A 16,793-nucleotide genomic window follows, 5' to 3' on the forward strand; every position below is an offset into this window, starting at 1 on the left:
ACATTTACAGAGAGCAACCTATAACATAGTGCAGTGCCTGAAATACATTTAAAAACATGCTCATCTTGACTGAGATTCACCCAGAGGCTTTTTCATTCTAGGATTGCATGGCCATCTTCCCTTCTGTCGCTCTGCTACGTAAGAACCTTAGAGTGTTTCCAGCCAATAGGCCTTTAATGACTTCTAACACAAGTGTGTTTTCCTTCTTAGGGTCCAGAGTTCTGGGAAAGCAAACTGGAAGCCAAACCTGAGCTACAGGATTTAGACGAAGAGTTTCGGGAAAACAACATAGAAATCGTGACCAGGTTCTACTTAGCTTTTCAAAGTGTGCATAAATACATCGTAGACTTAAACAGGTATTGATGGATGAATTTCATGACAGCTTATTCTGGTGGACTAGCGGAGAAGGAGGGACCCAGCAGAACATGTATGCCATTCTCAGAGCTAACTCGTCCCTGCCATGCCTTGTGGTAGTTCATTCTATCTCCCCTCCTGTAACAGGTCCTAGTAAACTCTTGTGCAGTCTTCAGTTTGTGATCCTGTGCTAACACTTTAAATGTAACATTAATTTGCAAACAAGCATTTGTTGTTTTGTTTTGTTTTAATTTGAGACAGGCTTTCACTGTGTTTCCCAGACTGGTGTTGAGTTTACAATCTGCCTGTCTCTGCCCCCGGAGTGCGTGGGATGATAAGCCTGTTCCATCAGGCTCTGCTCATATTAGTAGTTCTTAAGAGCTTACCAATCACACACACACGCACACGTTTACCAATTCCTTGACTTTAGTCACTATTCCTTGTCATGTTCCTATTCCATTACTTCTGAGCTGCTGCTGTTTTGTAATTCAAGAGTAGGGACTATTCCTTTGACTTTGAAGATCCATAAGTGTTAACCTGTGGCCCCAAATCACCATGAGTTACATCTCTAGGACCCTAAGGTTCATAAGCATAGCAAACACTACAGAGGAACTAAGACCAGAATGCCTGGAGTCCTGCCTTATCTTTGAAAAGTCTTTCCTTCCTCAAAGCTGTTACATCTTCTGTTTACATTAATATCTTATCCTTGCATTTTGCTTCTAGATACCTCGATGATCTCAATGAAGGAGTTTATATTCAACAAACTTTAGAAACTGTGCTTCTCAATGAGGATGGAAAACAGCTTCTAGTAAGTATTAGTGATTGGAAAGTAATATATTCAGGAATATGAAACAGCTCCATGTGGTAGCATGTGACTTTAATCCTGCACTTGGGAGTCAAAGGCAATTGTGGCCTAGTCTATGCCACAAGTTCAAGGACAGCCAGAGCTACATAATAGAGAAGCCCTGTCTCAGTAATAATAATGGTAATGATAATATGGAACAGCATCAATGCATGCAGAATACCATTCCACAAAGAAAAGAAGATGGCCTAATAGTTATCTTTCAAGTTTAGAATGTGTGAGTGTTGAATGAAATGAATAATGGAAGAAAAGATTAAAGATTATGTTGTGTTATGAGCTTCCTTTGTATAAGAAGTCCTTCTTTGGTGTTGGGGATTTGAGAGAGCACTTGTCTAGCAAGCATAAGGCCCTGGGTTTGGTCCTCAGCTCCTGGGGCCGAAGAGAGTCTTCAACAAGGCAGTGGTAGAAGCCTAGTATTTGGGAGTCATAAACAGATGGATCTCTGAGTTCAAGCCCAGCCTACTCTATAGAGTGAGTTCTAGGACACCCAGGGCTATGCAGAGAAACCCTGTCTCAAAAAAAGAAAAAGTCCATCTTCTTTTTGCATCCAAGACATTGGTGATCATTTAAGAAATGTCTGTCAGAGCCAGTGTGGTGGCCTTGTCTATAATCCCAGCACTTGGGAGGTAGGAAGAGACAGAAAGATTAGTTCAAGATCATCTGTATTCAGAGAATTGAGATTTTATTTTGGTATCACAAGCAAAATAATCACTAGGAATTAAAATTGGTTTGAGTCCATTTTTAAAGTCCATTCTACACAACAGTTGAGAGCCCTTTGTAGAAAAACATACATTGACTTTAAAATATAAATCCAACTTTATTGGGGGCATGTGAGCAGAGTGATCATTTGTACCACTGTCAACTTCAATCCTTGCAGACAGGTCTTATGTGTTGTAGGAGCTGCGGGGCTGCATTCCGCCACCCAGCTCCCGCCACCGGCTAGCTTTACCCGAAATAACAACACACAAATTGTATTCTTTTAAACACTGCCTGGCCCATTATATCTAGTCTCTTCTAGGCTAATTCTCACGTATTAATTTAACCCATTTCTAATAATCTGTGTAGCACCGCTAGATGCGCTTACCTGGAAAGATTCAGCATGTCTGACCTGGCGGCTTGCTTCATCGCGTCTGCCCGGGAGAGGGGAACATGGCCTCTGAGCTCACTTCCTCTTCCCCCAGCATTCTGTTCTGTTTACTCTTCCCACCTATGTTTTAACCTATGAGGGCCAGCCAAGCAGTTTCTTTATTATAATTAATCAATGACCTTCCTCCATCACTTATGAATTTGGCCATTGTCCTTTTTCTTCATAGTGTGAAGCCCTGTACTTATATGGAGTTATGCTACTTGTCATCGACCAGAAGATTGAAGGAGAAGTCAGAGAGAGGATGCTGGTTTCTTATTATCGATACAGGTATTCCTGGCCTAGCCTGCACACCCCTAAAGCACTGCTCCTTTACTGTACTACTGGGAACAGTGGCCTATGGTGAAGGATGCTACAGTACACACATCTTCTGAACACACCGAAAGAACATTACCCTTTTATGTGTTATAGTTAACAAATAGCATTCAATAAAACCTGTATAAAATATGAGTTCTATTTATATCTAGCAATATAGAGATATGATGATAATGTACTTGTTATAAAGCAGGAATCTAAACTCTGAATGTTTTAACTTGAGGATAAATTTTAAGGAATTTTAAAATTTACAAATGTTTTGCGTTTGAAGTTTTCTTTTTTAGTTTTCAAACAAGACGCCTTGGCACCCATAAAGAAATAAAGGAGTTTTCTGTTGTCATTCTCATGTGGATGACCAGAAAGCTGTCCTTCTGGACCAGGTGGAAAGCTATCCCCCCCAGTACAGGCATAGACACAGAAACACCCCAGGTCTTGTGTTACATGCATCTGCAGAACTGTGTGGTTCCAGGAAGTAGGGTCCTAAGGAGCCACCTTGTCAGCTTTTTAATATTAGCACCTTCCATACAGGATTTCAATCTTTTGAAAAACTGTACAAAAAATGGATGTGTGGAGCTTAGCCATTAAGAATATATGCAGATTGCTGCTTGGTGGTGGTGGCACACGCCTTTAATCCCAGCACTTGGGAGAGGCAGGTGGATCTCTGTGAGTTCAAGGCCAGCCAGAGCTAGTTCCAGGACAGGATCCAAAGCTATAGAGAAAGCCTGCCTCGAAAAACCAAAAAAAAAAAAAATATTTACGGACTTCTAGAAGACCCAACCGAGTTCATTTCCCAGCACACCACCCAGGATCCAGTGCCCTCTTTTAGCCTCTACAAGCGTCTGTATGCATGTGGAGATATATCACACACGCATGCACACACGCACGCACCCTGCATAACTTATTTGGTAGTCAGACCTGAATCTGGAATCATTTGGAGTCAAGACCTACTCAGAACAGATGTGGCTATCTAGCATCTTCTTTTATCTTATTTCTGTAAGATAATTTTGCTCTTAATTATTAATACCTTGATCTTAAGACACCAACTCAAACCCTGCTGTGGTATTCTGTAGTGTATTCCAAATACTGTAGTGCTTGCTTTATAGTTGACAAGTATGATGAGACAAATAAGCTCCAGGGGTTTGGAAAGTGGGCAGAGAACCAATACCTACCCTTCAAATAGGCTTTTCAAATGTGTGCTTTTGAATGGTAGGACTTAAATGGACCCATTGTCATTTCAGGATGGAGTCCTTTACTTTTAGACTTACGTGTTTCTGACATGTGATGTCTTGGTTCTTTTGTTTCCCATTGTGAATGAACTTGATCCAGTGCCGCTCGGTCCTCTGCTGATTCGAATATGGATGATATCTGTAAGCTGCTGCGAAGTACAGGGTATTCCAGCCAGCCAGGAGCCAAAAGACCACCCAACTATCCCGAGAGCTATTTCCAGAGAGTGCCTATCAACGAAACTTTCATCAGCATGGTCATCGGACGCCTGAGATCTGATGACATTTACAACCAGGTAGGAATCGGGGGGCCTTAATAATTTAAAAGGTAGAATATACTTTCCTCCTCGGCTACTCCTTTTCATATTTCTTCCTTCCAGTGAGTCAAAACAGCAGCTAGAAACTATTTGTAAAAGCATTTAAACAGTGCTGCAGGGCCAAGGAAAGGAGCTGTTAAGTTTGGGAGAATCCGAGATTTCAGGGAGAAGATGGGATATGAGCAGTTAGAGAGAGGGTGTATTCTTTTAAGTCGTCTGTTCAAGAGACAGTTACTGAGCGTGGATGGTATGTTCATTCATGGGCTAGGTGCTGGCTATTCATCACCAAAGAAGGTAGACTCTGGTGCCTACCCAGAGTGGCCTTGTGGCTTAGGAAGGAAAATACCCACCAGAGGTGTACATGTTAGCTTAAGGGAAAACCGGTGTGCGCTGGAGCGTGTAGCAGTGGTGGCAGGATTGCAGCAGCTGACACAGTGGAGCAGAAGGGCAGCCTAGACAGAGCTGGCAGCTGAGCAGGCCTGGAAAGATCCTGGAGCGTGTGAGAGTCAACTCTGGGATGTTGTGTTGCAGGTCTCTGCCTACCCCCTGCCAGAACATCGCAGCACTGCCCTGGCGAATCAAGCCGCCATGCTGTACGTGATTCTCTATTTTGAACCTTCCATTCTTCACACGCACCAAGCAAAGATGAGAGAGATCGTGGATAAATACTTTCCAGATAACTGGGCAAGTACTCCTCCCTTTCGTGAGTCTGTCACAAAACTAACTCCCTGGGGCCAAGTATGTAATATACCTTAGTGACCCAGAGGCAGGGGGATCAGGAACTCAGGGTCTTTCTCAGCTACTTAGTGATTTCAAGGCCTGATTGGGTAGGCACAGAGATGAGAAGGACCTAGAAACAGTTGGGTGTGGGAAAACAAAGTATATTGTGTGGAATTTTTTAATTAAAAATTCTTTTAAACAGAAATATGCAGAACCCTTCTATTCTTTTGTCTTTTTTCCCTTTATTTATTGTGTGTGTTTACATGTGTAAAGGTCAGAAGAGAACTTGGGGAAGTCATTTCCTTCTGCCATGTGGGTCCCAGGCATTGAACTCCGGTCCTTGAGCTTGTTTGGCAGGCTCTCTCACCTCTTGAGCCACCTTTCCAGTCCTGTTATTTTGGCCTTTAATGTAGAAGCCAAAAAAAATTATAAATAATTGGACACAGACAAAAAAAATTACTGGAGCAAAATTATCCTGTGTGGTGAGAGTTTTATGAATCATGACATGAAGAACTAACCAGTTAGTTAAAAAAAATTCTACACAAAAATGATATCATTTTCATTAAAATAGATACTCTGAAAGTAAAACTATGTATTAAAATACATCTTAATTTGGCTATTGAGAATATAAGCCAGGACTGTTTATTCTTTATGTTTTATGAACAAAGGTCAATTATATGAGTTTAGAGGTTGTGAACCTAGCCTTTAATGATTGAGCCATCATGGCTTAGTGGTTAAGAGCACTGCCTGCTCTTCCAAAAGGTCCTGAGTTCAATTCCCAGCAACCACATGGTGGCTCACAACCATCTGTAAGGAGATATGGTTCTCTCTTGAGGAGGAGACCTGGTCAGTCATCCTCATTAACTTAGACCATGAAACCCAATATAGACAAGTTCAGAAGAACCACCATATATGGGCTGTCCATGCATGCTTCAGCATTGCCAAGGCATAAATTTCTAATTTCATATGAGCTTAAGGTCTTTTATGAACTTAAGCTAGCAGAGTTCACTTAACTTGTCAAATTTTGAATAGGAATTTCACTTTCACGGTTAAATTTTACCTGTAAGATGACTATGGTAGATCTAGTGAGGTTTAGGCTACTGCAGGGTGTGCTTGTAGCATGTTTCATGTAAAGCTGTCAACACACCTATCATATGTGAAATGTTTCCAGAGCAAGGAGTTTTTATGGTAATGCAGTGGATTGGGGCAGGTTCTCAGCTACCAGGTTCTGCTCCTCTTCTCACTACTGAATCTCAGCGGCCCAGTCACACTGCCTGTCTGTTAAAAGACACTCTCAGTTCCCCGGCAGTATGAGAACAACCAGCAGTTAGGTGAGGGTTACTGTCAACCTGTGAATTGAACTCAGATTGAGTTGAGCAACCAAAAGGAAACTCTGGTAGTTTTGCTTTATGTTGCTGAACTGAATCATTTTGACCATAGTGCTATAATCACAGCATCCTAAATTATATACCTAAAAGTGCTCCTCCCACACACATGTGACCCAGTAGATTTTTTAAAAGATATGCCAGGCAAATGTAAACCAGTAAAAACAACTTATGAGAAATTATCAGACAATAGAAAATGTGAAAGAAAACATTATTATATAAAATGCTTAAGATGGATAATCCACAGGGATGATTAACTGCTGTGCAATTATATGTACTCAATAACACCCTCAAAATACATAAAACAAAATTCTCGGATTCACATGGGAAAATCGACAAAATTAATCATGACAGAAAAAATTTTATGCATCTTTTCCAAACATAAATTGTTTCATAAATGTTATATATGTGTTTAAAGAATATATATATGAAAGTTGAATATGTGGTAGATCATAAAAGAATTCAGCAAAGAAAGAAGCTGATAAACTATATTTTCTCAATATAGTGCAATTCAATTATAATTAAGTATTAAAAGGATGTATGTAAATGTTTGAGAAAAAATACCCAGATGGCTTTTGTGTAAAAGAAGAAACCATATTATAAATCAAAAACCAAAAACCATAGAGTTGTGCAATATGAAGTGCACACAACAAACCTGTGGGCACTGGGTAAAACTGCTCTTAAAGGAGGTGATGACGTGAAATTTACTTTCTAAAAAATAAGCTTGAAAGGTAATGAATTATGGGCTGGAGCGATGACTCGGTGGTTAAGACATGGCTGCTCTTCCAAAGAACCTGAGTTTGAGTCCCAGCACCCACAGGACAGCTCACAACTGTCCACACTGCGGGTCCAGATCTGGCGCCCTTCTGTGGCTCAGTGGGCAGTAGGCACACAAATAATTCACAAATGAGTACAGGAAAGCACCTAGACACATAAAATACAGATTAAAAATCACTTAACGTTGGCAGCAATAGACTTGTTTGAGAGCTCTCAGGAGTCCTATGTGTCTTTAGGTGTGTGCATGAGTGTGTGTGTGCGTGGGGGGGTGGTATGGTGAGGAATGCACAAGTGCCAGAGCTCAAGGGGTCAAATTCAAATCACCAGGCCTGTATGGCAAATGCCTTTTCTCTCTGAGCCATCATCTTACCGTCACCATCATTGACTTTTAAGAACCAAATATTAGAAAACTGAGCTCTCGTGATGGTGCCATTGAGAGACCTTGTCTCCAAAAAAAGTAAGAGAAAGAAGAGAAGCCGCTTCCTCTTGTTAGTCACTGCTTTTCTCTTCCTGTGATTTTCTCCATCTAGGCGGTTTGGAAGGGTGAGGTCACTTCATGTCCTTTACCCTGAAAAGCAAACTTGTCACTGTTTCTTTGGAGAGCACCAGGTTTTCACTATTATGAATTAAAACTGGAAAGAGGACACTCGTGTGCACTACTTTGCATTTCCCCGCCCCTTTCCTTGATGGAAGCAGATGCTGGGCAGGTACTGAGTGGCTGTCTCCTCTTTCAGGTCATCAGCATCTATATGGGCATCACCGTTAATCTAGCCGATGCTTGGGAACCTTACAAAGCTGCGAAAACTGCTCTAAACAATACCCTAGACCTCTCAAACGTCAAAGAGCAGGTAGGTTTGCGCTAACCAGGGAGCATCCTAGGAAGTCAAGTCTGGCTCATGGGAAACAAGCTAGGTACACGTCCACGGAGTTGGGAAAAGATGCTCCTGTACATCTTACTGCATGACTAGAAGGTAAAGTGTGCACATCAGAATTATTTATAGGTTTTAAACTTGTGTGGGAGAGGAAATACAGACTGGGGACCTAAGAAAGATTCCATACCTAAGATGAGTCAGTGGGACAGGGCCACAGTTGACTTTGTTGTTCTTGTGTGAAGCCCTTGTCCTGTGAACAGAGCTGGCTTGAAGTTTAGCAGTAGGATGGATGCTAAGATGAAATGAATGGTAGTCTACTCCTGTAGGTGGAGTCTTCCCTTCTGGGGCGCTGATTGGTTTACAGAAGCACAAGATGCTATATGCATTTCTGAGTTATGTGGCTCTATTCTTCTTTGGTAAGAACACCAGGCAGAAGGAAATAGCAGAAGAGATAGAGGAATATAAATAAAATCTTTTCTTAATTTGAAATTTCAAATTTTCAAAAAATTAAGTACACAAAAACGTGTACTTAATATTTCTTAATGGCTACGTTCTCCTGCTTGGCTATCTGGGTCATAAAGTTTTCCACTGTAGATGGAACAATATTGACACAAAAACCTCTGTCATGTTTTATCCAAGTAAATTGAATTCCTTAAATAATGCAGTGTTATTTCAGTGTTGGCCCGGCTCCCAGAGTGTATTCGGGAAGTGGGTTCAGTGCTTACTGATGTCAGGGCATTAAGTTTTCATTACTCAAATTCTTTTCCAAATTTGTATTTTCTCATTGTGACATTTTAAGAAGTTTCTTCAGAGCTTTAAGCCAGGTTAATTAGGTTAGCACGGTTTAATAGTGGACCTTTATTGTAGTAAAATCAAATGGCCAGGATTGCAAAGGATTCTTTAAAAAAATCATAACTTTGATCAGCTGAGATCTTCCTTTTATTAAGCTTTGTAAACCTGTGGACATTTCGTCCTTTGGTGTGGTGATCCCAGGGTTTAAAGACTAAGGCAGAATAGTTCTAGACAGCAAGACTCTGACGGAAAACGCCAAACAAAAGTCTAATCTTTGGAGCATGTCTAGTCTTTCCTGCATTTGTCAACCACAATAGAAAGAACGGGCAATTGGGTCTCTGTTTTTGTGTTTCTTTTCCATCCAAGAGTTGAAGGGCTCAAGCCAGCATAGTGGCACACACCTTTAATTCCAGCAGTTGGGAGAAAAGCAGGCAGCTTTTGGAGTTCGAGACCTGACTGGTCTGTGTAGTGAGTTCCAAGACAGTAGAGCTACATAGTGAGATCCTGTCTTCAAACAAACAAACAAACATATAGACAAAAAGAAGATGAAAAAGGAAAAAAAATTGAAAAGATCAGAGAGGCCGCCTAGTCCAGTTCAGCATTAGAAAAAGAAAATAATATACAATATAAGGATAAACCCATCAGTATTTAATCACACCCCAAACTAAAACTGAGTTTCAGAATTTTAAAATGGCTAATAAAACCAGTCTTGGTGGTGAATGCCTTTAGTCCCATTACTCAGGAGGCAGAGGCAGGTGGATCTCTTGAGTTCAAAGCCAGCCTGGTCTATAGAGCTAGTTCCAAGGTACATGGTGACAAGGTACCCTGTCTCAAAAAAAAATTCAATAATCAGTTGCCCGATTACTATAACTATAATACGCATGCTATTACCTCATATAGAAATGAAGTTATCAAGAAGGGAAGTGGGGAGGGAGAAATGGGGGTGGAGAGAGATAAAGGAGAGGCTTGTACTTGTCAGAGGATTCAGCTGAATGGGAGTCATTTTCAGGATAGCTGTTCTCCCGTCTAATTCCAGCTATCCATCTTTTTAATTTCAAAGGCGAGCCGATATGCCAGTGTCAGCGAAAGAGTGCATGCTCAGGTGCAGCAGTTTCTGAAAGAGGGTTACTTGAGGGAGGAGGTGCTTCTAGACAATATCCCAAGGCTGCTCAACTGCCTGAGAGACTGCAACGTCGCCATCCGCTGGCTGATGCTTCACACAGCCGACTCGGGTAAGGCACACAAGGGGGCGTGGGGCTCTTATCCTGCCCCACAGTAAGCTTTCCAGAGGTGAGGTCAGCTTCACAAGGCAGAGTATTTAACCCAGGGCGAGTCAGTACATGAGAGGCAAGTTGGCTTCTTAAGGTAGTGATGTTTGTGTCAACTTGGAGAGGTCAGCAGCCCACCTGAGCAGATGTCGTCTGTTAGGTAGGCACTGGGATGTGGCTGGCAAATACGAGGACTTTGGGCTCCCATGTTGAAGAAGCTGGTCACTGATCACACTGGGTAGATGAGCTGTGAACATCTAAGAAGAGATGACTGCAGACTTGTGATAGCGTTACATGTGGTAGCATGCCTCTACCCACCTTCTCCACAGCTGTCCACATCCTCATCCTTAGACCCTCTCAGTGCATGTGGAAGAATGAGGAGGACATTGCCGATCAGCTGACCTTACATTATCCCAGGAGACCCTGTGTAATCAAAGAGAGCCTTAAATCAGAAGAGCGAGGCAGGCAGATCAGAACCAGAGATATGCTACCAGGCATATGACTTGACCAATCAGTGCTGTCTTTAAAGGTTCAAAGGGCCTAAACCAAAGAGTGCAGGCAGCCTTTAGAGGCTAAAAGGGGCAAGAAAAGGAATTTCCCTTAATTTAGGGGTATGTACCCTTTTGATTGTGATATGATGCTGTCATCTATAAATGTGGCGGGCCACATTCATAGCTATTCTGGGATTTATGTGGCCCTCACACCACGGGTGTGAGGACATACCTTCTTAACCTGCTAATACTGTTAGCAATCCAACCTACTGAATTTTATTTAGTGTATGTTTTTGTGTCCATGTATACAGTGCGTAGGTCCATGTACACTTTACCCACAGTGTAAATTTAATCATCTAATTCACACACTTTTAAGACTTTTTGTTGTTATCTATGTGCATGTGTCAGTGCTATGTGTCAGATCCCTTGGAGCTAGAGTTTCAGTTTTGAGCTGTTTGATATGGGTGCTGGAAAACAAACTTGTCCTCTGGAAGAGGAATTGTCCTGGACTGCCGACCATCTCTCTAGCCCCGCTGGCCAGCTTTTGATACATTGAGTTTCTGCTGCACAAACTCCTTTTCTGATTTCAAGACTTTACCCCATTGGCATGGTTTATAACCTTCCCTATCAAACTCACATAAACCACACAAGTGCTCACTCTACCCTGCCCCGTCTTGTTTCATGGATGATTTTATACACTGAATCAGTGGGAAATTCTTCTTTCTAGCCTGTGACCCAAACAACAAACGTCTTCGTCAAATCAAGGACCAGATTCTGACAGACTCTAGGTACAATCCCAAGATCCTCTTCCAATTGCTGTTGGATACTGCACAATTTGAATTTATACTCAAAGAGGTAAAAGTATTAAGTTAATAACCTTGATCTTTGTTTTTTTTTTTGTTGTTGTTGTTTAAAAATATTTTTCAAAAAAGATTATGATTTAGTTGTGTCTCTGACTCAAGCTACAGATTTTGTTTGTCTAGACCTGTTTTTTTTTTTTTTGAATTTTCGAGACAGGGTTTCTCCGCAGCTTTCTGGTTCCTGTCCTGGGACTAGCTTTTGTAGACCAGGCTGGCCTCGAACTCACAGAGATCCACCTGCCTCTGCCTCCCGAGTGCTGGGATTAAAAGCGTGCGCCACCACCGCCCAGCTCTAGACCTGTTTTTTATAGAAGAGTACAGAATTAGGCATGTAACAGTTATTTAGTGATGGAGAAAGTATACCTGGTTGTAGACATTAGTCTAATGAGGAGTATGGTAATTCATGAGAATCACTCTTGTGAAAATATGTGTGAAAACCAGGATTTGGCTCTGGGAAGATGACTCAGGTTAATGGCTTACTGAGTGTCTTAATTAGTGTTACTATTGCTATGATGAAACACCATTACTAAAGAAACTGAGGGAGGAAAGAATTTATTTGACTTACATTTCCACACCACTACTCATCATCAAAAGAAGTCAGGACAAGAATTCCAACAGGGAAAGACCTGGAGGTAGGAGCTGATGCAGAGGCCTTGGAAGGGTGCTGCTTACTGGCTTGCTCTTCATGGCTTGCTCTGTCTGCTTTCTTACGGAATCCAGGACCACCAGCCCAAGGGTAGCATCAACCATAACGAGCTGGGCCCTCCCCCATCCTAATTAAGAAAATGCCCTTCAAGCTTGCCTACAGCCTGATCTCGTGGAGGCATTTTCTTATTTGATATTCCCTCTTCTTAGGTGACTTTAACATGTGTCAAGTTGACATAAAACCCATCTAGTACACTGCATAGGCTTAAGGACTATAATCTGGATTCCTAGAACCAACTTACATGCCAGGTGGATGTGGCAGCCCACCAGTACTACAACTTCCTGAGGCAGGATGGGATCTGAGAGGTGTATGTTATGTATATGTGTGTTCTCATGTGTAGGTGCATTATGTGAGGGTGCACACATATGGAGGCCAGAGTTGTTGCTGGGTGCCTTCTTAGATCATTTGCAATTTGTTTATAGAGCATGGTTGTCTTAGTGATGGTTTCTATTGCTGTGAAGAGACACCGTGACGATGGCAATTTTTATAAAGCAAAACATTTAATTGAGGCTGGCTTACAGTTTCCCAGGGTAAGTCCATTACAGTTGTGGTAAGAAGCATGGCAGCATGCAGGCAGTCATGATGTTGGAGAAGGAGCCCAGAGTTCCATATCTCCACCCTCCTCACCGCCATCCCCACCCCCACATGGTTTCCTCTATGCAATAGCTCTGGCTATCCTAGAACTTTGTAGACCACCCTAACCTTGAACTCACAGAGATCGCCTGCCTCTGCCTCCTGAGTGCTAGGATTAAAGGTGTGCACTACCACTGCCCAGCTGAGTTCTACATCTTGATCTCTAGGCAACAGGAAGTAAACAGCCCACCACACTGGATGTAACTTGAACATAGGAAACCTCAGAGCCTGCCTCCACAGTGACTCTAACAAGGCCATACATACTCCCAACAAGTTCACACCTCCTTATAGTGTCACTTACTGTGGGGGCCATTTTCTATCAAACCACCACAGTGGTCTCTTACCAAACCCAGAACTTAGCAAATTTGGCTAGTCTTGCTAGCTGGTTCTGCCTGTGGGATCTCCTGTCTCTGCCTCCACACCTTCTTGGTTTTTGTATGAGTTCTGGGGATCTGAACTCTCGTCTTTACCTGGACCACAAGCACCTTATCCCCTGAGCCACATCTCCAGCCCTCTGTCATATATTTTTTAAAGTAAATAGGGATTCATTGATGATCTCTTTGTAAACTTTGTCTGATATGAATTTTCTTTTAAGTACTGAATCTTTCCATCCTGTCAACAGATGTTCAAGCAAATGCTTTCAGAGAAACAGTCAAAGTGGGAACATTACAAGAAGGAGGGCTCAGAGCGGATGACCGAGCTGGCTGATGTCTTTTCAGGGGTGAAACCGCTAACCCGAGTGGAGAAAAATGGTAACTGCTAAAGATGTGTTTGAGATGTGTGCTTATATAGAGCCTTATAAAATGGTTGTGACTTTTTATCATTGCTGTCAGAAAATACCTGGCGAAACAAGGAAGGTTTATTTTGACTCCCACTTTGAGGGCACAGCCCATCATGGCAGAGGAGGTGTGGAGGCGGGGGTGTGAGGCAGCTGGTTACCTTGCATCTGAGGTCAGGAAGAGGGGAGGGGTAAGTGCTGGTGCTCAGCTCACTTTTTTTTTAAGTCTGAGATCTCAGCCAATGGGATGGTGCCACCCACAGTCAGAGTGGGTTGCCCCTCATCAGCGAACCCTCTCTGGAAAGGCCCTCACAGACATACCCAGAGGTGTGTCTCCTAGGTGGTTCTCAACCCTGACAAGCTGATGATCAAGATTAACCATCACACACTGAGTTAAAAAGTCCTGATCTCATCATGGTGTGCTCTGTCCCCTACGGCAGTACTCACAGCAGTCTGTAGTTTAGCTTGTGCTGCTTCTAGCTTGTTCTCCCTTGGGCAACAACCAAAGATGCTCTAAACACCATGTTTTATATCTTTGAAATATGAACCAGGGGTTCCTATAACTGGTTCATTGCTAGGGTTGAGAGCCATGATCTCCCCACCCCAATATTAGATAAAATTGAGGTGTGTATTTATTTGAAATTGGGGGAAGGAAATGAAGGTCAAAGACCTCTTGAGATCTTCTAGAAGTACATGTCACCTGAGGTTATTAGTAACAACTGACCTAGATTCTAAGATTATTATCTTCTATTCTTGATAAGTTGTTTTAGGGTTTCTGTAATTGTAAAAAAGACACCATGACCATGGCAACGCTAACAAAGGAAACCATTTAATTTGGACTGGCTTACAGTTTCAGAGGTTTAGTCCATCATTGTCATGGTGAAACGTGGTGGCCTGAACAGACGTGGCATTGGAGAAGGAGTTGAGATTCCTATGTCTTCACCCACAGGCAACAAGAAGTGGTCTGTCTCACTAGGTGTAGATTGAGCACGTGAAACCTCGGAGTCCTCCCCCACCCATGGCACATTCCTCCATCAAGGCCACACTCCCACCAGGGCCACTCCCTTTAGAGGACATTTTCTTTCAAACTATCACAGGTATTTTCCAGAGCACCTGCCATCTAGTGGCAGAAGTGGGGGTCACCAGCTGTTATTTAAAGGAAACATCTCAAATTTTACATTAATGATTATGATCCTGGGTCTCTTAGGAAACCTTACTTATAGAAAAATTATAGCATCTTGTCATATTTTTTAAGATAAAAACCTTATGAATTTTCTCCCAGAGTTACAGAGTTGTCTGAGCAGTTAAGAGCACTTGCTGTTATTGTAGAGGACTCGGTCTTGGTTCCCAGCACCCATGTGGTAGTTCTAGTGCCTATAACTCCAGTTCCATGAGTCCTGATGCCCTCTTCTGGCATCTGCAGGCATTGCACACATGTAGCACATATACATATGTGTAGGCAAACACACATACCCATCAAATATAAGTAAGAAAATCTTTTTTACAAATCTCTCCCAAAAGACCACCCTGACTACTGGTCATGTTACAAATGGTGCCCCGTAAACTGTTCAGAATTCCCACAACTTTCTGCTCGTACCTCACAGTTCTGACACGTTGATCTTCACCTTGCCCAGAAACCTCTGCTCATGTCTGTCCATCACCTTGATAGATAACCTCATGTCTGTCCATCACCTTGATAGATAACCTTTATTTCTGACAACCCAAATATTTATCTACCTTCACTTCTTCAGAAAACAGTAACTCCATGTTCTTTCCAGCAGCCCGAGCCCTCCCATGCCCATGAGCACCTTAGCACTTAGCATTTGCAGCTTAAGTGTGAGCCTTTAATCATTAGCGGTGAGTGTCACAGACAATCTGGTCTGCTGTGATAGGGTACACACCCTTCACATTGTTGGCGGTGGTCAGAGACTTGTTGGGAGTGATGTTACACAGCTGGTAAAAGCTGTGAGAACTATATTCGTAAAAGATAAATTCAATTCAAAGCTACAAGGATTTGGGGTTTCAGTATGCTTTCCTTTTTTCTGTATTAACAGAAAATCTTCAAGCTTGGTTCAGAGAAATCTCAAAACAAATACTGTCACTAAATTATGATGATTCTACTGCTGCAGGCAGAAAGACTGTGCAGCTAATACAAGCTTTGGAGGAGGTAAGTGTTACAGAATATTTGTTTAACTATGCAAAGATGTGTTGCATTTGTTTAATTATATAAAGATCTGTTGTTTTACCTTTCCTGTCTAAAGAACCTGATTGGTCTAATAAAAAGCTGAATGGCCAATAGGAAGGGAGTAGGTATATGTGGGACTTTCAGATAGGGAGAGTAAGAAGGAGGAAGAATTGAGACTCAGAAAAGAAGAAAGAGAGACACTACGCAGACGCCAGGGGCCAGACAGACAGACCCGAGGAAGTAGAAAAGTAGGACATAGAGAAGGAAAGAAAGATAAAGGCCCCAAAGCAAGATGTAGATGAACAGAAATATGTTAAATCAAGTTAAAAGAGCTACTGGGAAAAGCCTAAGCTAAGGCCAAGCATCCATAATTAATAATAAGTCTCTGTATCTTTATTTGGGAGCTGGTTGGTGCTCCAAAGAAAATTCCAGCTATAGGTAAGAAAGTCTTTTTCAGCATAGTGCTTGGGCTGGAAAATTGGCTCAGCAGGTGGGAGGGTATGCTGCTCTTTCAGAGGACACAGGTTCCATTCCCAGCACCCATGGCAGGCAGCTCACAACCACCTGCAACTTCAACTCCAGGAATCTGACACCTCTGACCTCTGTGGGTACCTGCACACATGTGTGTGCTCACACATGGATGGATATACACAGACACGTGTACACACACACACACACAATCATAAATAAATTTTTTAAATCTTGAAATTATGTCTTAGGTCAGAAGTTACACCTTATGACCCACATGGCTACTCTTCCAGAAGACCCAGGTTCAACTCCTAGCAACCACATTGCAGCTCACAACTGTCTGTAACTTCAGTTCCAGGGGATCTGGCATCCAGACATACATGCAGGAAAAATACCAATGCACATAAAATAAAAATAAATTAATATATATGTCTAAGAAGATATTTCATCAGAAGTAACCCTTGTAGTGTTATATTTAATATTCTAAAATTAGGCTAGTAACTGACTGGGCAGCTGAGTAGAACTGTAGCAACAATTGTTAAGTCTGAACTTGAATAAATACGTGCTTTTAGAAGCAGAATTATAAAAATAATCTAGGACTATTGGGGAGATTGTCATAAGGTATAAAAACAAAATTGTAATT

General features: G+C 42.0%; 1 protein-coding gene across 1 annotated transcript in view; it reads left to right on the top strand.

Moving 5' to 3' along the window:
• The window catches only part of Washc5 (WASH complex subunit 5), a 41,478-nt gene that overhangs the window by 2,523 nt on the left and 22,162 nt on the right, over nt 1-16,793 (top strand). The window contains exons 3-12 of the mRNA XM_075960935.1: nt 211-356; nt 1,078-1,162; nt 2,530-2,630; nt 4,002-4,194; nt 4,747-4,899; nt 7,832-7,945; nt 9,822-9,993; nt 11,248-11,375; nt 13,342-13,471; nt 15,552-15,664. Of these exons, the coding sequence (XP_075817050.1) occupies nt 211-356; nt 1,078-1,162; nt 2,530-2,630; nt 4,002-4,194; nt 4,747-4,899; nt 7,832-7,945; nt 9,822-9,993; nt 11,248-11,375; nt 13,342-13,471; nt 15,552-15,664 (1,335 nt within the window). The remainder of the gene's footprint in view (nt 1-210; nt 357-1,077; nt 1,163-2,529; nt 2,631-4,001; nt 4,195-4,746; nt 4,900-7,831; nt 7,946-9,821; nt 9,994-11,247; nt 11,376-13,341; nt 13,472-15,551; nt 15,665-16,793) is intronic.

Source organism: Microtus pennsylvanicus, chromosome 2 (assembly GCF_037038515.1).
Source record: "Microtus pennsylvanicus isolate mMicPen1 chromosome 2, mMicPen1.hap1, whole genome shotgun sequence".
NCBI classification, from domain to species: domain Eukaryota; kingdom Metazoa; phylum Chordata; class Mammalia; order Rodentia; family Cricetidae; genus Microtus; species Microtus pennsylvanicus.